The sequence below is a fragment of the Labrus mixtus genome, chromosome 5 (genome assembly GCF_963584025.1).
Source record: "Labrus mixtus chromosome 5, fLabMix1.1, whole genome shotgun sequence".
Classification (NCBI taxonomy): domain Eukaryota; kingdom Metazoa; phylum Chordata; class Actinopteri; order Labriformes; family Labridae; genus Labrus; species Labrus mixtus.
This window is the reverse complement of record NC_083616.1, coordinates 26,570,485-26,595,930: the sequence shown is the minus strand read 5'-3', so window position 1 is coordinate 26,595,930 and position 25,446 is coordinate 26,570,485. Positions and strand designations below refer to the sequence as shown.

Genomic DNA, 25,446 nt, shown 5'->3' with positions numbered 1-25,446 from the left:
ATAGGTGCGGATTCAAAGATGGCGGAAGAGGAGAGCCAGTTTGAAGAATTTGAGCAAATAGACTTTTTAAGAGATCGACATGTACGGTTCTTCCAGAGAACACTGCAGGTGTTACCCGAGCGATACGCCTCGCTTGAAACAACCAGGTAATTTCACTGGAATTAAAAATGAATGCCCCGATTCATGTGTTTTGTTGAATAAGTTGACTAGCATCCGAGCTAGCTGTGCTACACCAACCGTGTTTAAATGAAGGAAAGTGCCTCTTCGCTTTGCGGTGTTCTGTGTGAATACGTGACCCTGCTAATCGGAGACCCCGTGGTTGTCGTAGCAACAACAACAACGGCGGTCGAAAACGGAATAAGCAGCGGTCCTCGGAAGTCCCCGTGTGTTTGGTTTTTTTTCGTATCTTCTGATTATATTGTGATGGTTTAAGTAAACAAACTAAACAAAGAGGCATTCACTAAGACATTTACAATCGTAACGTTTCCAGTAGCTGTTACATTTAGGACAGCAGACGCGCTGTGTTGGAGGACACCAGGTAACAGGGTCACTCGTTAAAGCGAAACACCTGCTGACGTCACACATGATGCAAAGTTATCACAGTTTGGCTGTTGGAAAAAGGGGAACTAAAGGGCTTAACTTCACGAAGAAACGAGTTTTTATTATCCAAAAATGTGACCTCAAGCAAATAGCACGGAAAAGCCGCACACAGTGTTCATTTATACTCTTAAATGATCTTATTATTCTGCCTTTACAAGCTGAACTCAAGCAGTGAGTCTGTTTTCTTAGGTCATGGATCTGAGTATGTTTTTTTTATGATGCTGTTAACTTCCTCTGAATTGTTTATTTATTTAGATTTATTTTGTGCCTTTTAATTGAGAGATAGGACAGTGGATAGAGTCGACATGCGGGAAAGGAGCCACAGGTCGGACTCGAGCCCGGACCGCCCGCTTGAGACTACAGCCTCCATACATGGGTCCCGCGCCCTAACCACTGCGCCACCAGCGCCCCAGCTTCCTCTGAACTGTTAAATAGATTTATTCTGGTTCGCTCTTGTTTTATCAGCTGACTAAAGCCCATTGTTTCCTCAGCTCAGATGAAGATGATCATTCACGCATTCATGCCCTCCCCCGTTTGGATTACTGCAACAGCAACAACCTTTCTTAGCGAAACATCCCTTCACCATTCACAACTAGTACAACATGCTTTTAACCAGGTCTTCCTAAAAGGTCACATAACTCCAATTCTGTTTTCTATACACTGGCTTTCCATACAATTCAGAGTACAATTCAAGACTCTTGTTCTTACTTTTAAAGCCCTGCATGGACAGGCGCCGGCCTACCTCACAGAATTTCTACGACCTTACTGTCCCAACAGATCTCTTTACTGTAGATCCTCTGATCTGGGTTTTTCTAGTAGTTCCACACTCCAGACTAAAGACAAAGGGAGACTGCACCTTCGAGGTCGTAGCGCCAACACTTCTAAACGCTCTGCCTTTTGTGTTTAAGATGTTTGGACACTGTTTACTATTTGTTTTGACTTGCTTTAGTTTCATCTGTTTTGTATATTGTTGATGTTTCTGTTTTTATCCATTTGTAAAGCACTCTCTGTTTTTGTAAGGTGATATATAAATACATTATTATTGTAGGTTTGATGTGTAACACATTAATAAGAATGCTATCCTCCTTCTGTCCAGGTTAACTATCATATTCTTTGCCCTGTCTGGCCTGGATGTGCTGGACGCTCTGGATGTGATCGATAGAAACGTCATGATTGAGTGGATCTACTCGCTACAGGTTTTGCCCACAGAGGATCGTAAGTCCTGTAACTTTTACACTTTTCACTGCAAATCAGAAGCATATTAGAAGTAAGTTAGATAAACCATTGTCACCTCTGACACTCAGGGCTGGAAGAAAATGAAGTTGACATCACCTGCACAGATCAGTCTAGTTCCCCCCTGGTGTTGCCTCATTGACAGGAAATCCCAGCATTCAGGAAAGACAGAAGAGAGAAGCTGTCTATGACAATTAATTTGAAAAGCTGGGGTTAGAAATACAGTGTCCCAGAACATCTCGACATGCAGCATGAGTGATTAGATCTCAGTCCTTTCTCTATGCACCCTGTGTTCATTAACCCCTGTAGTTAAAGAGAAACCTGCATACTAAAACAGGTTGACCTTATTAGATCAAGACGGTTAGGTTTTATATGCAAGTCTTCGAAAAAAACAAGCTAGATTTCTACATTATGAGAAGATATGCATATCACACATAGGCTTCCATTGTTGTAAACACTGAAATGAGCTCTCTGTAGTGACATCAAGTGGCTGCATCGTTACTCTTTTTCTAAGTGGTAGTAAAGAAGACAATAATGAGAAAAAAATCTCGCAATGCAGCGCAGAGGGAATACGATCAGAGAGGTGGGGAGCGAGTTAAGCTAATACGATGGTGCCTGTATGTTAGTAAGTACTACTGTAAGTGCTAACAGAAACGGGGGGGGGCAACTTTTGATATTTATCATCTTTAAGCCATTGCATGTGAAAAAAGTAAGGGCTGATACACTCAAGGCAAACATTTTAATTTGGATGATTATGTCAGTGTTGTGGGCTGTGTTTGTTTGGGTTTTTAGTTTCATCGGGGTGAACTAGAGGCTGCTCCATGTAGTTAAGTTTCCTGGCAATATGAGATTTAAAAAAAAAATGTCTGAACCGATATTGGCCTCCAGGTGTCCTCCTCGTTCAGACTATTTCATCTCCTGCTCCTCTCGTTATTAAGAAAAGTTTGACTCTAAATATTTAATGACTTGTTGTTTCTAGCTCTAACGAGTCACTGTGTGCCATCTGTTTAGATGCCCAGTCAGTTAATTATTCAAAACATCAACAGAAATCATGTCGGGATAGCCGTGCTTGATTGGTCTCATTCATGCATCTGCCATATGTTTGGTGTCTGTCTGGTTTTCTTCCATTAACTGTGAAAGTCCAACTTTAGCGGCTCTTCCTACTGCATCGTCAATACGGAAAGACATTATTAGTTGGGCTGTTGAGACTTTGAACAGTTGTTGATGGGCGTGTTGCTCTCCAATTTAGCACAGGTGGGTTGAATGTGTCATCTGTTTTTATCAGGATGATTAATGTGAAAAGTTGTGCTTTCATCCGTGCCAGGAGACGTCTGTCACTGATGTTGTTGTAGGTACCTTAAAATCAAAAAGTGTTTAGCAGACAGTTTTGATTACAACATTAGTAACTTAAAAATACATGTGTCATGCAGATCTTTACTAATTATGAAGTGATGATTCAGAGAGAATGACACGTCATATGATCACTGTCAGTCAGAAATTATTTTGTCACAAAGATCTTTGTCTGTTTTTTTTATACTGTGTGACACAAAACGTTTCTTGAGCCGTATTTTATACATTTCGACATGTTCAGTGTGCTCTGCTGAGGGTAATGTGTTTCGATCATTGCCAGTAGATGGCAGCAGCGCCGCTTCTGAGCAGGCTGAGCGTTGTTGCAGCACTCTGCTGAAGGTCAAAAGAACAAGACCTAGTTTGTGAAACAGCAGAGCACAGTTGTCATGTTCATGTGTCTCTTGGTGTTTACTTTCCTCTCTTCCTTCCCTCCTCCTCTTATTCTCCTCCAGAGTCTAACCTAAGTCGTTGTGGGTTTCGAGGATCGTCCCATATTGGAATTCCTTACAGCACTAAGGTACTGCCCCTCCCCTCACTAACCCCTAGTTTAACCCAACATTGTGTCAGACATGTAAAAGATGATGCAACCCTTCCTTTGCATCATTCTACAGATATTCTTCCTTTCAACATCCTGTCCATTCCAAAATCATATTTTACCTCAAATTTTCCATTGACATTAAATGATCTCATTCTCCTGAGGTTGGGTTGTAGGAAGTACTTATCAGTGATAAGTGTTTAAGTCAAAGGAGATGTATGTCAGAAAGATCCCTTTTATTGAGAAACATGATCAGAAGCTGGGCTATGTTAGGCTACAATATAGCATACGCTGGTTTGTTTTTAAAATGGCTACATTACTGTTTGCAATGATTTATAGCCTAGCTTCCTTGCCTGCTAGGTGACAAGTACCTCCTACAACCCCAATCCAGAAAAAACAACCTGTCACTTTAAACATTGTATCAATCAGTTCCTTCACTACAGGGGCTTTTGATGCAGTAGCAGTCATTGTTATAGATGTGTAATGCCTTTTATTCACTTTGATTTTTGTGCAATCTAAAGTTTTAGACAGATATAAATACTTGATTTATCTTGTTGCATAATTTTTGAACAATTTAATTTCTTCAGGTGTGTTTATAGTAACCACAGTGAGGTGTTTTTTGTATTAATAATTTTAATATATATATATATTCTGCAGGGTCCAGGTGTGCTCCATCCATACGACAGTGGCCATGTAGCCATGACCTACACTGGGCTGTGCTCCCTGCTGATACTGGGAGACGACCTGAGCAGGGTTAACAAGCAGGCTTGTCTAGCTGGTCTGAGAGCACTGCAGCTGGAGGACGGCAGGTCAGTGAACACACACACACACACACACACACACACACACACACACACACACACACACACACACACACACACACACACACACACACACACACACTCGCTCCCTGACTTACCCTGCCACTTTCACTCTGACTCAATACACCTGAGGACATGTGAGCACCAGCAGTCTTAATTCAGAATGACATTAACTGATGTTGGTGCATGTTCACACACCCAAACAGACAAACCAGACAAACGCACATTAATCGTGAGTCTCATGGCCGACAAATTAAACAATATATTCACAAATAAATCTATTTGAGCTTACACTGTTATTTTTTATTGTAGCCACGGTGTGACTGAAAAGCTATAACTGCTGTGGCATTGAGCTTATTTTCCACTGTTTGCGTAACTTTCCTGTTGTTGTTTGCAGTTTCTACGCAGTGCCAGAGGGAAGTGAAAATGACATACGGTTTATCTACTGTGCAGCCAGTATCTGTTACATGCTGGATGACTGGTCAGGCATGGACATCCAAAAGGCCATCGAGTACATCAGGGGAAGTTTGGTGAGTCCGAGAGGAGATTATTTAAAACGTTGCCAACATGTCTGTGTAGGAGTTTGGTCATCAAAAACAAGAAATGCATCAATATTTGGTGCTCAGTACTTCTGTTTTTGTTTCTGTGTTATCAAAACAAGTACAATGTTGGTTTGATTTTTACTAGTATTTTATCAAAGATTAAAACTCAGCCAAGACTTTTTGCTGCACTCCCGCATGGTTAAATATCCAGCAGCATATTCAAGGCCAGAAGGACTGTGCCCCCTAATGGTGCAACCTCTGTTTCTGCACCATTCAATGCAGTTCCTCTACACTCGAATGGGAAGAATAGGCCACCCACCCTCAGTAGGTGGCACTCTGCCTGGAAATGCTTCATTTATAATTGATGAGCAGTGAGTGAATCATGGTCTTGTAGCGGTAGCGGAGATATTGCCTCCCAACAGGAGGAAAACAACATGTTTGAAGTTTATGATGTGGCACATGTGGGATATTTTAGTCTTATTGTAGACTGATGTTTAACTCAACCTGTACTTTAACCTCAGTGTTTGTTTTTCTAAGTGACGAGGGTAAGACTCAAGTCAAAGCTTGTTGTCATAGTTACCCTGACAATTAAAGTCCCCAGAACAGAGCAGAGGTATCAGGGGTTCATCTTTAGAATTCAGCTCATTCTTAGTTTCACCCAGAGGGTGTCTAGACATACAGTCGCTTTTAAGTTGTACACAGACTACAGTGATTTAGCTGTTACTTTCTCATAGACAACGATGAGAGAGAGGAGAGGAGTGTGTGAAGTGTATTTATTTCAACCTGCCACATGCACGTTGCTGCTGTTTGAAGTCCAGAAATGTCTTTGGAAGCCCAAGCTAGTAGTTTGTGAGCAAACAGCTCTGAGCAGAAACAATCTGGACCAGGAGACAAGATAACCAGCCACACTGAAGTTTCACTTGCATTTGAGTGACGCCAGGTATCATTTCACTAACCTTATTGTTATAGTCAGGATCAGACAAGACTAACAAGCATACAGGGCCTCAATCAAGTGTCTGCAGGCAGTAGTTTAACTCCTGGGATTCATGATGAACTGCTTTCCTGGCAAGATTTCCTGTTTTACAGCCGATATATTTTTAGGAACCTTTTTTTTTTTTCTTCTTTCTTTGTTTGGCCGTCTTCTACAATAAAGTTTAGAAAGACTGAATCAAAAGTAGAATACATGTAGAATCAAAACAACTTAACACAACAATTTTAAAGTCGATTGAAAGTTCAGAAAAAGAGAAGCTCTAAAATGTGTCATAGCTGCAGCTGTAGAGAAACTTAAAACTTGACATTATTCAGACTTTATTCTCAATTAGTGGGCTACCTATTATATGAGTGGTGCGCAACAGCGATGTGAAAATGGTCTTCTCGTATCATAACAGCGGACTACCACCGCCCGCAGGCATGGAGAGTTATTTCCTGTCATGCATGTGCAGAACGTATGTGGTGGTTGTCCATTGGCTTTAGTCTTTGCACAAATTGCAACTTTTTGGCTTATTCTCAGACTCGGTGAGTTCTGTCTATCTACCTGATGATATGAAGTTTGTGTAGGTAAGCTCAGTTTTTGCTTAAAACTTGGTGACAACAAAGCAGATTTAATATATGCTAAAATTTGTTCTGAAAGCTTTAGAAATAATGGTAAACTTCCGAAGCAGAAACTTTACTTTTATTTTTTTGCAAGCAGTAACCAGTGGTGGAGCGTGACTTTTTTGACCTGCATGGTCGAGTTGGGCCGTAATCTGCAGGTGTGGCCGACAGATTGAGTATGAAAAAGTATTAGTACAATTAAAAGTGTGGTCTGGTGATCTGGACTGTTTCTCAAATAAGATCGTATGTCATCCACTTATTGAACTGCATTTACATCAGTATTTAAACCAGTACAACTTATTTAAAAACACATTTTGAAGAGTTTGACTGGAAAGTCAAAATGCGATACTTAAACACCCCATCCATTCCAGTACTTCTGAGTTGTGCTGGAGAGGATGTGGACTTTTTGGATTTTATACACATATGTTGGGACTGCCCGAAAAAAAAGTTAGCTTCATTAATCCACTGCTGCATTTCATCCTCATGGAGTAGTTTTAGTGTGAAATACTTGTATGTAGATATGCATTTAGCTTGTTTTGATGCTAAAGCAGCTGGTCTGTAATGATCACATGATTACATTTTACTCGCTAATAGAAAAACATTACATACGAGATTTCATTTTATTAAGCCTGGTGATGGACAACTAAACACCACCTACAGCTCACACAGAGAGGACAGAAATGACTTATTTGTGTATTCATGCCTCGATCTACCCCTGAATAATATATTCTTCCTCTGCACGGACAGTAAATGTGCGTGAAGTGTCCGCTCTCATACAGCCTGTTGAGCACTCCAGTTTTTTCACAAATTTTACATTTTTCCAGACTGTAAGTAAACTGTAAACTTCCACAGGATCTTCCCGAAGTCCTTTACTTTGTTGTTAAAGGAAAAGTAACGTATAAAATAATTTTAAAGTCATAAAATGTTCACCTTTTAGACCCGCTCGCATTCAAGTAGAAAGGGAGAGGCCACCACAGTAATGGCGGCTTGTCAACTTCTGGTTTCCCCCAGATTGGTCTTTACATTCAAGTAAAGGGAGAGAATGCTGGTTTTGTTTGTGTTTTGTTTTGTTTTAAATGTGTGAACTGGCCCATTAAGATGGAATGTATCATGATGACACATCAAAGAGCTTTGATCTGGATTCCAGAACTCTAAAAGTCTATAAGGTCTCCTGCTTTCAGCATTAGTCTGTAGGAAGCTTCTTGAATTACCAGAGAACACTTCTTAACTGTTGGTTTAATCCCAGCTACTTTTAATTCAGTATTAACAGTAAGGCAAAGTCTTTTCTTAAAGCTAAGAAAATGACCGACAACCGATCAGGCAAACATGTCACCTGGGCGAAAACAGGCTATTCTGAGACCTCAGATAGCTGGGAGATTTCAGAATGCTCTGAGGTGTCAGGATGTTTGGACGCAACGGACAGCGACATATCGGAGATATCAGATAGACCTGAGAAATCTCAGAGAATTACGAGACCTGATGGATGTGGCAGATCGGAGAGATCAGAGGTTGTTGAAGAAAAGATACCGACGAGATCTGAGGACTTGGAGTACTTGGAAAGCTTGGAGATATCAAATTTCTTGGATACTTCAAGATACTTGGACATATCGGAGACATCAGATAGAGCTGAGAAATCTCATAGATCTAAAAGACCAGATAGCTCTAAGAGATTCCAGAGAATTACGAGACCTGATGGATGTGGCAGATCGGAGAGATCAGAGGTTGTTGAAGAAAAGATACCGAAGAGATCCGAGAACTTGGAAAGCTTGGAGATATCAAATTTCTTGGATACTTCAAGATGCGTGGACATATTGGAGATATCAGATAGCGCTGAGAAATCTAAAAGATCAGGTAGCTCTAAGAGATCTCAGACAATTACGAGACCTGATGGATGTGGCAGATCGGAGAGATCAGAGGTTGTTGAAGAAAAGATACCAACGAGATCTGAGAACTTGGAGATGGACTGCTGGGAGGTATCAAATTTCTTGGATACATCAAGAGGCTTAGACATATCTGAGAAATCAGATGGATCTGAGAAATCTCATAGATCTAAAAGATCAGATAGCTCTAAGAGATCTCAGACAATTACGAGACCTGATGGATGTGGCAGATCGGAGAGATCAGAGGTTGTTGAAGAAAAAATACCAACGAGATCTGAGAACTTGGAGATGGACTGCTGGGAGGTATCAAATTTCTTGGATACATCAAGAGGCTTAGACATATCTGAGAAATCAGATGGATCTGAGAAATCTCATAGATCTAAAAGATCAGATAGATCTCAGATAATTACCAGATCTGATGGATCTGCCAGATCGGAGACATCACAGCAATATGCTGATCTCCAAGATGATCTGAGGAAGAAGAAAAGAGACATAGTACCTCTTGAAAAAACCGCCAGATCTCATGAGAATAAAGCCCTGGAGGAGGAGCAAAAACAAAAAGAAGCACTTTTAAAGGCTCTAGAGGAGGAGCAAGCTAAAACAAGCAGTTTCAGTGTTGAAATTGAGAGATTAAATGCCAAATTGGCTGATTATAAAAACTCTCAGAAAGAACTGAAGTGGTCCAAGCAAAAACTGACAGACAAAGTCAGTGAAATGTGCTCTGAGCTTGAAGCCCAACTCGTCGAGCAGCACAAGAAAAGTCTTGAAAAAGACAAAGAAATAAAATCCCTGGATATCAATAATCAGAAATTCCTAGAACTAACTTCTGAGAATACCAGGCTGCAGGACGAACTTGAGGCTGCCCTGACCGAGTGCCGGCCTGCAAGGCTGGATAACAAGACCTGTGAATTGACCGCTGAGCTTGAACAGAAAAATACTGCGATTGAGAAGCTCACAGATCATCTGGAGCAATTGCAGAGTCTGCAAGAAGAATCAGAAAAGCGTGAGAAGGACAATTGTGCTGAAAACAAGCAACTAAGAAGACACATTGATGAGCAGAAGAACAAAATTCTGCAGAAAAACAAAGAAATCAAATCCCTACTCAACAATAATCAGAGTCTTGAAATTGAAATTAAAGGCAAGGACCACATTGTTTCCTCCCTGCAGGAGAAAGTGAACCAGCAGGCCTCCGACTTCAAAGAGGAACAAGCCAATAACTGTTCACTCTTGAAGGTAGTAGAATTTCTGACACAGAAAAGCCATGATCTGAATTCTGAGAACGAAACGCTGAAGATTGTCCTGGACGAGTGCCAGCTTGCACAAAAACAGCTTCAGGAAGACGGAGAACGTAGAAGATTTGAGGAGGAACTGATGAAGGCCAGGTATTCAGAAGCAAATGAAAAGATTCAGAGGCTAGAAGCAGAGCTCTCTGAGAAGACTCTGGCATTAGAAAAAAGCCTAAATATGGAAGAAGGGTTAAGGTCTTCTATCAAAATTCAACAGAAGCACTGTGAGGAGATGATTTTAAAAAGCCAGGCTGAGGTTGAATCTCTAAAACTCCAGACAACCCAGCTAAGAGAAGCCTCTGTGTCCTCAGAGTGTGTCATGTACAACGTGCAGACACTGAAGATGGAGAATGCAGATATCAGGCATAAATTCCAGGATGCAGAGAGAAAGTATGACAAACTTAAGTCAAAGTATTGCTCCCTCTCTGAACGTTTTGCGGAGAAGAAGTCTTCCGTTGATATGCTGGAGCGCACAGTAGACGCACTCAATGCACATGAGCTGGAGAGCAAGAAAAGACGGACACAACTTGAAGACGCACTCACAAAGCAACAGATGAAGAACTCTGAGTTGCAGCAGAGAGTTGATCAAATTGCCTCTGAGAGAGAAAGGATCACCAGTGGAAAGCTTCAAGATGAGCTGAAGGACACTTTGAACAACTACATAAAGAGTGTGGAGGAGAGGCACGTGCTGGCCGTAGCTCTCCGGAAATCTGAGGAAAACTTCTCCAGGCTTCAAAAACAACAGCTGGAAGAGTCCAGACACGTCGAGTCCAAGCTCAACAAGCAAAGAGAAGACTATAAAGACTATAGACCTAGGAACCAGGCACCAACATTGGTGGAGAGTTGGTGTTGGTTACACTAACGCTGACTGTCATCAGCTGTTTACAACTCACAGTGCCCTTCAGGTCACTAGTGAAAGACTCAGCTTTGTATGAGGTTTCACAGAACCAGAATTCATCAATCATTCACAATAACTTTACCACAAAAAATATTACTAAATACTAATTACTAATAATTACAAAAATACTCCACCCTTAAGACCATGGAGTCCAAATGAATTTGACCCAAATTAGTCCAAATCAATTTGACCCAAATATGACACAAAGAGATGTACTTTTGTTCATGTCACCTCACTCTGTGTGTGGTAAAGATTCAAATAAAAAATAAAATAATAAAATAAAAAAATTGACCTGCCTCTTACTGGACAAGCTGGTTCATACCATATATTGTGAATAAAAAAGAAAGATGAGGATTTCTAAAGTATAAAGAATGAACTCTAACATCAGATTTCACGCCATCATGGATGAGATTTTTTATTTATTTATTAAATGTGTTTAGTGTGTTTCAGCTGTTTTCTACTTGTACTTCTGGATTTACACGAGTGGTGCGCGGCAGCAGTGTGAAAATGGTCTTCTCGTATCATAACAACGGACTAGTGCCGCCTGCTGGCATGGAGAGTTGTTTCCTCTCACCCATGTGCAGAACGTATGTGCTGGTTGTCCGTTGGCTGTAGTCTTTGCACAAAGTGCAACTTTTTGGCCAAGCCAAAGGCGTCGTGAGTCACCACAGTCGGCCTTCGTTCAGCCATTAGTTCTTTGCCATCTGCTTGGTGTGTCAGGGCCTTTATGTGCGTTAGTTAACCCTCTATTTATGTTTTTAGATACTTAGTTACCTTTGTGACACGGCTCCTTTAATTTCAATGTTAAATTATTATCCTGTTTTAATTCTCAAGATTAGTGAATTCAATGTAATGTTCCTTTAACTTTGTTATAGTATTATTCACTGTCAATGAATTTTGCCACAAAATACCCCACATCGCAGGCCTGGTCGAAGCTGCGGAGTCACCAGCGAGTACAGTTGAAGCCGGTTCACGTTGACCGTGCAGACATAACAGGTGGAAACTCACAGAGGCAGAGTTCAAGTCACTAGAGTCCCAGAAACGCACCTCGATGCTGGTGGGATAGACTCATGCTAACAATGATGAGAAGCGGGTGGTGCCAAGAGTTAGTTAAGTTAGTTTGCCATTAAGATGAAATGAGCATCGGGACACATTTTTAAAAGGATCCATGACATTTAATCTGTTCTGTAAATTACAAATCACGTTGTAACAGCTGGGCAGACATTCTTCTATGGTGACATCTTTACATGGACTCTTTTTTTCATACTTACCACTTCCCATGCTCACATTACTGGTCTTTCTTTCCAGATTATACAACTCGTATAATTCAATGGCTTTTTTTCTTTGTTCTCTGCACAGTCGTACGACAGTGGGTTTGGCCAGGGAGCTGGGCGAGAGTCACACGGTGAGTAGAATCATCCTGAAATGCTTTCGACCTTTGTTTCTGATATCAGAAATGTGACTTCAAAGGCTGTGTGTGCACATCAAGGGAATGGTTAGTCATGTCGAAGAAGAGAAATAGAAACTGATGCACTCTGCAGCCCTGATTTTTAATATCTGATTTATTTATTTAATATCGTTCCTACTTTGGAAGGCAAAGGGTTCCTACCAGATCAACGTGTATATGAGTGTGTTGGCGATGTCATGGTAGAGGGCATGAAAGTGACTGATGGGACTAACTGGTTTAAAGGATTAGCCAATAAAATCCATCTCTGTAGATTTATAATCCCACCCCCTCTCAAATTAAACCTTATTATTCAGACACAAAAGCCTTCCTCCTACACACACACACACATTTAACACAGATTTCAGAGCACTACTTAGACCACATCTGTAGTCACCTTTAAAAAAGGTGGAGCTTGCATTTCTGGTTTACTTGGTAACAGACTGTCTATTGATAATTTCCTTCCTGCAGGAGTTCAGAGTGATTACAGGCTCCTGCTCTCTTCTTCATGCGAGCCAACTCTGTGTCTTAGAGCTGCTTGCACATCAGGACAGATGTGCAGAAGATGCACATTATCCATCCTAGCGTGTTTGTTCAGCACAGAGACCTCCCACACTGTGTACTGATTTTTCTCCCTTTTTTTTTTTGTTGCAGATAATTGTGTTTGAGCCTTTTCTGTAGTTCAGTTTTTTTCATTTCCTCGTCTTCAGGTTATGAACTGTTTTCTTAAGAGGAAGAAACGCTTTTCCTTTCAACACACTTAAGCAAAATTCATAATTGTTGCTTTCCATGTATTCTTTATTTTTGTTCAGTGTATATAATTATGTTATCATGACACCTGCTGTTAGAGTAAGTGGTTTTGGATTGCCCCCCTTTGTGCTCGATCCAGATTTATATTTATCCCCTGTGATCTGCCTCCTGCAGACAGACAGCTAGACATGAATGATCGGAGGCAAGTGTCGAGCATTGGCAGATTTACACCTCGTCCCACCTTGTCTTTGTCTCGCTCCCCGTCACATAAACACAGGAGAACAGATAAGCAGCCGGAGATGGTGATAGTGTTTAAGAATGAGTTAAAGGCATGGTGATAGGTGATACTAAAAGCAGTTGACAGCCGGTTGAAGAGAGTGATGGATAGCTGCTGCGTGTGGCTGCTGCACTGATAACAGCCTGTCAGCAATCTGTGAGCACAATCATGTTTGTATGAGTCCAGCTGCAAAGACACTGTGGATTCAGCACCTGAACATACGTTACTGGTTAAACCACTCACATGTGGTTGTTTGTGAGGTAGTGCTGATGTACTCCTGTGGTCAAAATATACCAACAAACACACATGACAAAAACCTATGGACAAAACGAGCGCAATACGGCACGCAGCGCAGTAACCGTTTAATCTTAATAATCTCGTTTTCATGACTGTGGGAAGACAAAATCAGAATTGTCATTGAACCTTGATCAATTGCCCAGCTCGAATATCAGTTAACTCCTGTTCACCCCCGTTCATGTCTTAAGGAAGGACCACCAGGCGGGTCATGAAGTAGTGACATGATGACTTCAATTGACGAGGAAATCTGAAACAGGCCCTTTTTTTTGTACTTTTGTTTGTATTGTTTCGATAATTGTAACGTACAAGTCAGGACGACAATATATTATCCTATCCATATTTTGCCTAACCCCTGCACCTGAGTTATCTTTAAACCCTCAAAGTCTTTACTTGGCATGTAAGAAAGTGTAACAATTGAGCTATTTCCTCCACTGGCAGACAGTATTTCAAATTCAGACAGCTGATCCATGTTTTGATTCTTTTCAAGGAAAAGTAAACAGTGAGAGCAGCAGCATGCCATCAAGTATTTGGTTTCGAAGGGGGCCCACACACACACTGTGTTTTCACTGTAGTGCTCTATAATCAATGTGGGATACACTGGAATTGCTTTTCAATATGAACACATGGTCAGAAAAGCCTTCTCACTTTAACTGGAGTCATTACTGTAATGAATGATCCATATCCACAGTATGTGAGTGTCATGCTCTGTCTCTGTCTCTTGTGTGTCCAGGTGGCTGGACTTACTGTTCCATAGCCTCTCTGTGCCTGATGGGTCGCCTGGAGGAGGCACTGAGTCAGCGGGAGCTGGACAGGATCCGGCGCTGGTGCATCATGAGGCAGCAGACCGGCTTCCACGGGCGGCCCAACAAACCTGTAGACACATGCTACTCCTTTTGGGTTGGAGCTACGCTGGAGGTACACAGACCCACACATGCCACAACATACACATTCCTCCAGCATTAACATGTTGAGTGCTCTTCAGCAGTTTAACTCTGATTTTGTGCACCTTTTGTACCATTTTGTCATTCAAGGGAAAGCAGAATGGGGAAGATTTTGAAAAGTGCAAAGGCATGCACTTTTCAGAACTTCTCTGTTCACTCTTTTAAGCAGCACTGCGTGTACTCCTGCTGTCTAATGTACTGGGTTATTCACACACATGCACAAACACACAACATGCAAAACGTGTGAGCAAACCTTTCAGCATGTGGGTCATCACTGTGCCAGAGGTACATGCATAGACACATGATCTTAAAAAACTGTGAGCTGAGCTACACAGCAAACAGCTATGAGTAAGCCGAGGACACACACACACACACCCTCACACACCCTCACACTCATAGACAAACACAATGCACGAAAACTGTGAATTTCTGGGTCAGAACTGTGCCACAGGGACAAAAATATGAACACTCACACAAAATATTTCTGTATGGCAGAAGTGAAGTGGCAAACTCTTGCACTCAATATTTTCTGCCCTTGTATTTCATAGAAAGAGAATATGAAGGGTTTGGTTATTGATTTCAGTGACACACTTTGTGGAGAAAAAAATGATATACAGCTCTGGGAAAAATTTAGAGACCACTGCAAAAAATATTTGCAATGTATCTATAATATATACAATCTTATATTTGTTGGAATATTTATTTAAAGTGGTCTGTTAAAAATGTGAGAACACTCCAAATTGCCTTTAGATCAGCATCTCTATATGCATAAGAGCCATTATTTTGCAGTATCGGTTAAATTTAACTACAGGTACATCTAGTGCCTTGCTCAAAGGCACCTCGGTAGGGCTCAGGAAGTGAACTGGCATCTCTCCAGCTACCAGACCAATTTCCAGACTTGAGCCGCACCGGTGACCCTCCGGTTCCCAACCCTCGTCCCTACAGACTGAGCTTCTGTCGCCCATTTATATAACCCGTATTTATAAAGAACATTTCAACAACAAAGCAACTCAAAGTGCTTCACACGAGACTTCAAAAGCATCACGACAAAGAGAAACATAACATTAAAAGAACGCATTAAAAATATGAAAACAAACCGGTAACAATCACTGAGAATAATAAATGTTAAAGAATAAGATCCCAAATAAATTTCTTATTTTTGCTTAAAGGCTTAATATTTGATTTTTCACACTTAAATATAATAGAAATCAAGTATCTCCTCTGAAAATAACTCTGTGAGTCATGACTGTCTACAATGGGTGTAACACCCGAGTCCCACTGTCTGTGATGTTTTCAGAGTTTTCAGAGTCCTATCTTCAGTTTGTTTACATCGCCTGGACAGCGGCTGACTCCTCCCCTCGAGTATAAAAGTTGTTTAATTGAGGGACTAGAGAAAAGAAGAATAACATACTGTACTCACTGCTTAACTGTGTTTCTAGATCACTCTCATTTCGGGTAAATTTAAAGAGTGAAGATACGAGCATAATAAAGATCACTAGCATTAGCATGCTAACCCACAATGCAGCGCGAGTTGTTTTGGTTTCATGCTGGTGCTCAAGGGCGACATCTGCTGGATCAAAAGCTGCATATAAAGCCTTTAAACTTAGATTTGTTGTAACGCAATGATGTAGAAATCTAAATATTTTTGCAGTGGTCTCTTCATTCTTGCGTAAGCTGTAAGTAATACCGTCGGCATTGAACCCTTAATGTATATTAAACTATGACAAACAATAAATAGAAAATGACGAGCCCCTCTGTCATTACCATCAAAATGATTCATTAAATTTGCTTCCAAATGTCACATTAAAAACATCTCCTTTCTCGTCTCCTTTTCTCCCCCTCCTCCCTCTCTGCTCTCCCAGCTCTTAGATGTGTTCCAGTACACAAACTTTGACAAGAACAGGAGCTTCATCCTCTCCACGCAGGATCGGTTGGTGGGGGGATTCGCCAAGTGGCCGGACAGCCATCCAGGTAAAATGATCTTAATAACAGAGATGGTTCTTACAGAGACAGGGACACCTCGCAGGAGACTCACCACCAATCAGAGAGACAAGCCATGGTTGTTTGTGCTGTATTTTTTTGTGTTTCTGTCACAGAAAGATTTGCACCCTGTACTTGTTTGAAGCCCATAGTGTCTATAAGGAGGAAACAAATAGACACATTCTTTGGTTTCATGAGCGTCAAAGATTTCCCATCAAATACAAAACGACGGCAGATCTAAGCAGTTTCGATATCTTTTCTTCTTCTCTTCAGTCTTTACAGTTTCTACCCTGCCCTCCACAGGTGCACAGAGGTCAGGGTGGAGTTGCAGGCAGCATTTTTTTTTTTTTTTTTTTGCTTGAGCTCAATGGAAAAGCTCTTGTAACTCTAAACTTCAATGGCGCACATGCTTGTGTGTGTTTGTGTTCCTGCTCAGCCTTGTAATGTGTAATTGATGAGGCGATTGTTCGTTGGTAGCCCGAGGACAGAGGAGATCCACCTCCTCCTATTACAGGAACAAGGCGGGAGGAAACAATGAGGCAAACAGACGCAGTGTTCACAAAACCTCTTAGATACCACTGGACAAAAGAGAGTTTTAGGAAATAAAAGCAGAATGGCTTCAGATATTACTGGACTTGAACCGTTTATTTGTACACAGCCACAAATGTCCAGGAGCTGTTCTGGGAAGATGGGACGGTAACAAAAACAGAACAAAAGAAGGTGCTCTCTATTTGTCCACGGGCGTTCTTTGAAGATTTCAGGTCACCTGCTTCAGTTTTCATGGAAGGAAAAGTTGTTGTCTTTTTGTTTATTTTGTGAAACTAGGATGGTTTAACTTCAGCCCAAATTCATTGAAGTCTCAATTAAAACATTTTTTGTCAGGAATCCATAAAATAGACACACAACTCCTCCCACTCACCCGATTCAGACTGTCCATGATATCTACGCCTCCGTGACGCCTCGCCTTTACTGTGAATGTCAGGGAGGTGTAATGGGGGGGAGGGGGAGTGATTCCCCTTCTGTTCTGTTTTCGGAAGTAGTAAAAAAGGTGTTGAAGGGACGAGACCGATCGTAGGGGACAGATCGGTGGAGACAGATCAGCGGGGGAAAGCAGCACTGCGTGTGTGTGCATGTCTGAGTGTGAGGCTGCAGCTTAAGCCATCACTTTACCACTATGGAATGAATATGAACGAACAAAGACTCTGTGTCCGTCTATGTTCCCATTGTACATCCAATATGAATGTAGGTTTGAAGCGAGCAGCGAAGTTCATCGAGTGTCCACTTGAGGCTGGCTGCAGAAGCAACAAAGTCACATACACACCCCAAAACAACCCTGTTTTTACAATGAACATGTTTACTGCCTGGTTCAAAAGAAGAAATGGGTCAGGTTAGTCTCAAGCCACACAAACGATAGTGGTGAATTTTTTTTATAACTAGTTTTTGAATTCATGAAGAACAAGTGTTATTCACAATAAGGCACCTAGCTGACCTGATTGACGGGCTGGCGTTGCTGTTTGTCAAGAGGCTTAAGACCAGCTTAAGACCTGCCTCAGCTCCTGCTCTGAGCCTGTCATAGACAGGATTTCCAGCAACCCAACCGCAATCAATGGGACTCCAAAGCCCCCTGCAGGAACAGACGGGTGACATCACTCATGCTTTGTCCATTAATATTTACAGTCTATGGTTTAAAGGGTAATTAAAATCTGTTTTAATTCTAATCCTCAAAAACATCACAGGTGAACAGTGACTTTGCTGACAGTCCTGTTTGTTTTTATCTGGAATTTTCATTTTGTACATGTAAAAAAGAGAAATGACCCCCGAAACAATCGGACAGACCAAAACAATGTAATATTTACAAAACTGAAAAACGTAATGCAAAAAAATAATTTACACATTAGAAAAAGTGGGAAGACATAAAGTTATTACATCTCAGCCTTTCTACATGAGTCATTAATTGTCCAGTCAGCTTATTTATCTATTGCTGTAAACCTATACTTTAATTCTTCTTAAAATTTTATAAATATATCATATTTAAAACTAATTATCTATTGCCTATTAATGTAAAAATTCCTCATTAGAAAAATATGAACAAATCTATGAACTGGAGTGAAGCAGTTTAAGATTTTTGGCCAAAACGGGACCTTGCTCATTACCGTTAATCTTGTACCCCCAGGCCCCCACTGCTTTGGTATAATTAACTCCATTAATGTGACCATGAGAGAGCTTCTGATGTGGTACTCTCATAAAGATCACAACATAAATGCCCAACACGCTGAATTTCATCTGGGGGACAGTGTTCACATTTTACTACCTTCAGTGGATTCAAATCGTCGTCTCATCATGTTAAATATTCCCCGAAAATGTCTGTCAGTCCAGCAATACCTGTAATCATAAACCAAAACGTGTGTGTTTTCTGATCTAAAATCTATGGATGGAAAACAAACCTTGGGCAGAAATGTCTTGTGTGCAGTCTCGAGTCTTCCTCCCTCCTGATTGATGCAGCTAATGGTGTTTTGATTGATTCGGATGCCTGTGTCCAATCAGCTTTCATTTCATTATCATTCAATTACTGCTCCATTTACTTGCCTGTGAAGCTTTTATCCTGGTCCCAGGGGGAAGAAGGGGGTCATGGGGGGGCCTTGATATGTGCATTATTTATCTACTTAGGGGAGCAGGACAACAACAAAAACCTCTTCTGCATAATGATGTTCTTTATGGGAAATGTGGTCGTTTTATTGACTAAACATGGTAATGGGAAGTGGGGTGACTTCCTCTCTCTGATGAAGTCCACTGACCTGTCACATGCAGGTGCTTCTGTTTGAACATGTTACCGTCCCCCCCCCCCCCCCCCCACCTCCCTGTTCTCACTCTCTCATCCCTGTTTCTTCACCTCTACCCCCTTTTCTCTCCCTTTCCCTTTCCCGTCCCCCAGACCCCCTCCATGCTTACTTAGGGCTGTGCGGTCTGTCTCTGATCGGAGAGCCCAGCCTGAGGAAGGTCCACCCAGCTCTTAACATCACCCAGAGAGCCTTTCAGCACCTCCAGCAGCTGCAGCAGACGTGGAGAGACAGCACGGGCAGCTGCAGCAGACAGCTCTGACAGCAAGATCGTCCACGGCTCTGTCTCTGAACAGGTTCAGTCATCAGGAACACCTAACAGTAGTCTGTGAGAGGCGACTGGAAACTGCTGTTTGTCTTAGAAACTGTTGGTCACTCATCTGAGAGGCCTCCTCATTTCAGGAAGGTTTGAAAGACTTACATGGAGCGGTCTGTGTAAAGTGACTTTTTCTCTTTGTCAAGCAGTACAAGTCACTCTTTTTTTTTTTTTGCTGCCTTTTTATGAGTAGACTGTAGGGAATGACAGTGTTCATTGTGATTTGTTGCAGTAAAAACATGTGCCAGAAAGTCAAATTTGAGCTGCTAGAATCTTGAAAATATTCCAGATGCCTCAACTTTGCAAAGTCCTTTTGGATAATGAAGCTATGAAGCTTTTTGCACCTTAGCCTCATCGTCATAGTGGACAACACAATCTGCTGTAAACCATCCTATCCTGGGATGAACCACCAAGCAAAGGCATAAGAAACAACCTCAGAGTACTGGTGAAAACGGTCTGAGTAGAGACACTAAGGCGTGCTAGCTGTGTGCTTGCTATCTGAATCATGTCCCGTTTTGCAGATAAACGTTTGCGAAAAAAGGATAGTTTAACTTTTAATGAATACCCCTGCATTCTCAGATACCAAACACTCTGTTGCCTTTTCCTCCCTGTACCTTACATCTTGCCTCTCTGCTTTCCTAACATCTCAATCCTTCCCCTGAAAACCTCCTCAAAGCTCTCCAGTCCCACAGGTGTGATACATGCCTGGCAGGTAGACTCTCTCTTCAGCTCTCTGCAGTTTCACCACTTGAGGGTTTTGTTCGGCGATCAACTGAGATTTGAAATGAGAATCGAGCTGCTGGGGTGAAATGAATGGAAAATGCAGCACAGCGCCGACAAACCGCCTTAAGGGTCAGAGCTATGATTCAGAAAATAAAATTAAGAGCACCCCAGAAAGAAGATTAAACAATGACTTTAGCTACGGGCGTTATCTTTTAAGATCAAGATGCCGTTCACAGCTTTCCCAAGGCAAACAGAAAAGATTCAGCGTCTTAAGGGAAGAAGGGGAAAATTCCTTCTTTCTTGCGGGGTATTTCCCTTCTGTTTAATCCACTGATCCCCTCTCGACATCCCCTGACTCCTGAACCCTGAACTGATCTGAGCAGCTCCTCCTTCACCAGTTTTCCATCCTCCCTTTAAGGCACCGTGCAGCCTGAAATCAATAAGACAAAACAGTGGCGTCATAACTATGAGATATGTATTCTTTAGAACGGCACTGAGAGCTGACTTGTTGTTCTGGTAAAAGAAAGGACGCAGGGCAAAAACAAAGAACAATGCACACGAGCAGACTGTGCCACAGAAACAATCTGACGTGTTTGTCACTTCCTGTTGAGTCCGTATAATGTCGACTTCCAACAAAGAGCAAGGTTTGTACACCTGGACTCTCTGTTGCATTACCCATTGTCTACACAAATGATCATACAAGCGACCTTCAGCCTTCTTTTCCTTAAGCTGTGCTGAAGAGAGGAAGTGAAATCACAAGATCTCAACATGAGATGTGGTGTGGAAACTGCAGGATACCTCCAACATCCATTATAATGAAAATATCCTGACACAGCTGTTTCACCTCTTATCATCCTTTTAACTTCCCTTCACTGCTACATTATCCCTCTTTCAAATGCTTCTTTTATCCTGCCTTTTTCTTCATCTTTGCCCAATTAACGTCCATTCATGTAACCCTCATTCATGCCATATGCTCCACCGTGAGGACTCGTCCAGTTGTGACACTGTGAGTCAAATTGGCAGGAAAAATCTGTTAAGAGCGCCAAATGTACTTAAATAAAGACACCCATATTTAGCACCAGATATTCCATAATCTGTTCCATGAGTCTGGATGACATTATATTGCCATATTGATATTTGGTCCACCCCTAAAAAAAGGCAAATTAAATTGTGTAAATGTCAACCTGCTCCACATGCCCTCAGAGCTCTGATCCTTGCTATTCCAGCTTCACAGGTTCCTGCAGCCTCCCTGCTGAAGCCACACCCTTTTGATTATAAGGCTGCTTCCACAGCCAACACCTGCTCCCTGAGATGGAGAGCGAGGAGAAAGCCGAAATAGTGGTCTGTCAACACCTTACCTGCGGGGGGAATCTACTGTGTGTAGCACCAGCTCTGACTAGATATAAAAATAGTATCCACCTCTGTGTTTCTCTCCGCCATGTTTGAAATCAACCTGGCCTCGTCCCTCTCCCCGCCAACTTGACCTGGATTTTTATGTGTAGAAAGCAGAGCAGGGAGACAGAGGAAAGGAGAGAAGTGGGGAGGGGAGGTGAATAAATAAATGATACGTCCCATCTATTATTGAAAGTAAAGCGTCGGAGGCTTCTATGTCCTCTCTGAACCTTGACCAAACCTCCAGTGTTGTTCAGCTTTGTTTTGGTGCAGGAACAATAGCTTTCTGTTCAGCTGTGTCCTATCATGCTACATTGTTTTAACTCTGAGTCTGTTTTTGCCTCAGACACAGTTCTGCTCTTGCTGACTTCTACCTTGCCATTTTTGTTACAAACATTTTTGTGACTTTCAGCATTAGATTTCATATCGCCTTTCGGAAAATTCCCACTGCTTTTGCTGCTGTTTTTTCATTTTTTTCAATTTTTTCATTGACAAAGGCAATTCACTTTTGATTAAAAAATCTAATCACGGCTCTGGAAAAATTTAGAGACCACTGACAAAATATGTACTTCTCTGGTACTTCTATTTAGAGGTTTGCTTGAATTAAATTAACTTGTTTTGTTTAATGGTATACCACATCTCTCCCTACTTCGAAATAAGATGTACTGATGGCATTGTATTTTGAGAAAATGGAAACTTATTAAGAAAACAAAACGATGCAGTATTTTTCAGCCGGCAAGTAATGCAACAAAAACTGGTTTCTTTTTCATTTTTAAACTACAGATTATTAATGTTTCAACTTAGAAAGAGTTCACCAGGAGCACTGGATAGTCGAAGGTTATGTGGTACGCCCAGTGTATGGAGGCTACAGTCCTCGTCGCAGCAGCAGCATATGTGGGTTCGAATCCGACCTCGGCCCTTTGCGGCACGTCATCCCCCCCACTCTCTCTCTTCCCAAGATTTTCCGTCTCTCTTTTGCTGTCGTGTTTAATTAAGGCAAAAATGGCCAAAAAATAACGTGAAGGAGTTCACTCATGCATTGTGTAGAACCAGAGGGAAACATACTTCTGCAGTGGTCTCTCCTTTTTTTTTTCAGAGTTGTATGTTCTGGTTTATCCCCTTCTGGTTGAATATTTACAAAATGACCTAAATCTGAGAAGTCCTGAGTCAGAAACGCACCTAAAGAAAGCGATTGTGTCTCCAGTGCATCTCCTGAAATGACCACTTTTACAGCTGCCTTCTGTTTGGATCTCTCCGTGTATAAAGAAGGACAAATACTCCCGAAAACTTGACTCTGAAAAAATGTGCCTCATGTAACTTTTGTTCTGGGTCACCGCTCTCTTGGTGCTGCTCTACGTGAACAGCATGCCTAAAATGGGCATAGCTTTGCTGTTTCTGTTCTATAAAGAAAAGCACCAAAAATATGTGCTCTCTACATGGAACAGAGTGAAGGCATATTTTGAAACTTGACTTTCCCTCTGCCTGGCTTTGCAGGGTCCTCTTATCCAATCAGACGAAGGCTTACTGATTGAGGTCATTTTACCTGCATGTCTGATCGTTAACGTTTATTCCAGAAGGAGAGAAGAATTCATTTAGGCCGAAGCCATAACTGCTTACTCGACTTTAAACGGGATGACAGATTTGATGGACGGAGCTGCTTCTTTCTGCAGAGTTTTATATCACTTCTCACTTTTGCTACGTTACGCTGTAGTTGGCGCTCTCGCTCCCACAGCATGAAAAGACGGGACGAGGCTTTGCGCTTTTAAGCAGACTGCAGGAAAAGCCGCCTGGATGCTCAGTAGATGTAAAGAATCATGATTTTCTTTTGACATGCAGCTGAAATGCTACAAAATGGGCAATTTGAACCTTTGCTTCGTCATCATTAAACATACATAATGTAATATTGAATAATGTAACAATACATGTAACGGAATTTATTTTTTCTATGCTTTGTAGAAATATTGAGTGTAGATAAATATGTAAATGTCTTTAAATATGTGACTTCTTTTGTGCAAGTGCTCAAGATCAAATCATGTTTACAGGTACAGCTTTGAGATGGTTAGAGTTTGAAAGGCGAACGTTTAATGTATTCTACTACTTCAGCTTCCAGTTTGAGGAGAGTGATCTGGATTTAAGCTTGGCGGTGCATGCTGTATATATGTTGAATAAAAAGGCATACTAACTTTTACAATTCTTCTGGGTTCAGTGTGATTTTTGTCTGTCTCACCAACTTGTTTGGAAAATATGTCAGGCTTGTTTTTCGTTTAAAACTCGTTAGCCATAGGATGATTAAAGTCAAAGGCATTTTAACATATGAATGAAAGGAGCATGACTCTCATCCTCAGATATAAACCTCTGCCCTGGCTGCATTTTGCACATTGGCCCACCCTGACTTCTTGCAGCTATTTTACAAGGAGGGTGGCAGGAGAAAGTCTGGACAAAATTGGAGATTAAAATTTGGTTGTTTGCGTTCACACATGCAACCCACTGAGAAAATGTTCAGCTTTGCAGTACAGTGTGAAAAGGGCTGAAGATTACAACACAAGGAGATACAAATGGCCTTTTGGTAACAATAGACTGAGGTTAAAGGTGTCACCAAAACTTCAGAATCACCACAAAGCACTAAGAATACCCCAACCCCCCTCCTTCCACGCCAAAAAAAAAACATGCATTTGTACAGCCAACATTATTTATTCTCAGCTCCTGTTATATGTGGTGAAGATATTTGTATCAGAGGCTGATGTTGTTAATAACAGAGAAATGGATTCACTGTCTTGTGTCTAACTAACATGTTTGTCCTGTGTTAAACATGCCACTGTTACTCCAGTGAACATGCATCTTGCTTTTGTCTCTTTCAGGGCCAGGAGAGGTGAGTTTTCTGTATCAATTCTTCACTTCAGTTAGCAGACGCTTTTATCCAAAGTGACGTACCTCAGAGAGTAAGAAAAACACAAGTGAGCATCTAGAAAGGAGGAAACAACGTCTAAGTAGCCCTTACGTGAAGGAAGTACAGAAAAATAAATATGGGTGTTGTATGATTATCTCTAACAGCTGAGTTTCTGTATAAAAAGACCGTTCACAGTCGGTTGTGTTTGGCTGGGTGACTCCAAACTGCTCCATTTTTAACTTCAAATATGACAACTGGTCAGCATTTTTCCTAATTTGCCCTTTCATTTTCTTCTGCAACATGCATGAGTTGAGCTTCAGTTTGATGATGATTTTGTTTCCATTCATTGCTAGGTCAGTGACTAAGGCACAATTAAAATGCTTTGGGGGGGAAGGGGAGTCTCACTGGATACAGGCCACACATGCAAACACACATATATAGACCCCACAGGGAGCTGCATAGCACGGTTACAGACCTCACTGTTGGCACTGATTAAGTAATTTAATACAGGAAAAACTGGCCTTACTGTACTCAGAGAGCGAATCTTAATGTAAAGGGGGATTCGAAAAATGAGACAGCTGATCACACATTTTATGGTGCTTTCAAGTTTATGATGCAATTTTTAGAATAGAGGAGAACAATGTTCAGTAGAGATGTGTTTCCTCCCCTGTGAATACAGCCCAACCCGGGTTGAAGTCGTCAGATGCTCCCTCCGCAGCCAGCTGCAGCAGCTGCTAGTTTGGATGTGGTTACACTCCCCCGTTACAACAGACATTTTATACCTGTGAGACAAAAGAGTTTTTCTGTGACATATAAATAATATAGACTGTGTATAAAGATGGACTGCGCATCTCCACTTCATCC

General features: G+C 41.5%; 1 protein-coding gene across 2 annotated transcripts in view; it reads left to right on the top strand.

Annotated features, from left to right (window-relative positions):
- The first annotated feature begins 3 nt into the window (after positions 1–3).
- Positions 4–25,446, top strand: part of pggt1b (protein geranylgeranyltransferase type I, beta subunit) — a 265,152-nt gene continuing 239,709 nt past the window's right edge. The window contains exons 1-9 of one of the 2 annotated variants that reach the window (XR_009673136.1): positions 4–146; positions 1,697–1,815; positions 3,636–3,700; positions 4,376–4,527; positions 4,937–5,069; positions 12,098–12,143; positions 14,237–14,421; positions 16,310–16,418; positions 19,360–22,532. Coding sequence is in view for 1 of the 2 variants with exons in the window: in XM_061038837.1 (XP_060894820.1) it covers positions 19–146; positions 1,697–1,815; positions 3,636–3,700; positions 4,376–4,527; positions 4,937–5,069; positions 12,098–12,143; positions 14,237–14,421; positions 16,310–16,418; positions 19,360–19,526 (1,104 nt within the window). In the remaining variant the exon portion in view is untranslated. Of the gene's footprint in view, positions 147–1,696; positions 1,816–3,635; positions 3,701–4,375; positions 4,528–4,936; positions 5,070–12,097; positions 12,144–14,236; positions 14,422–16,309; positions 16,419–19,359; positions 23,889–25,446 lie in introns of those variants that run through there. The other variant, XM_061038837.1, reaches the window with a different exon arrangement.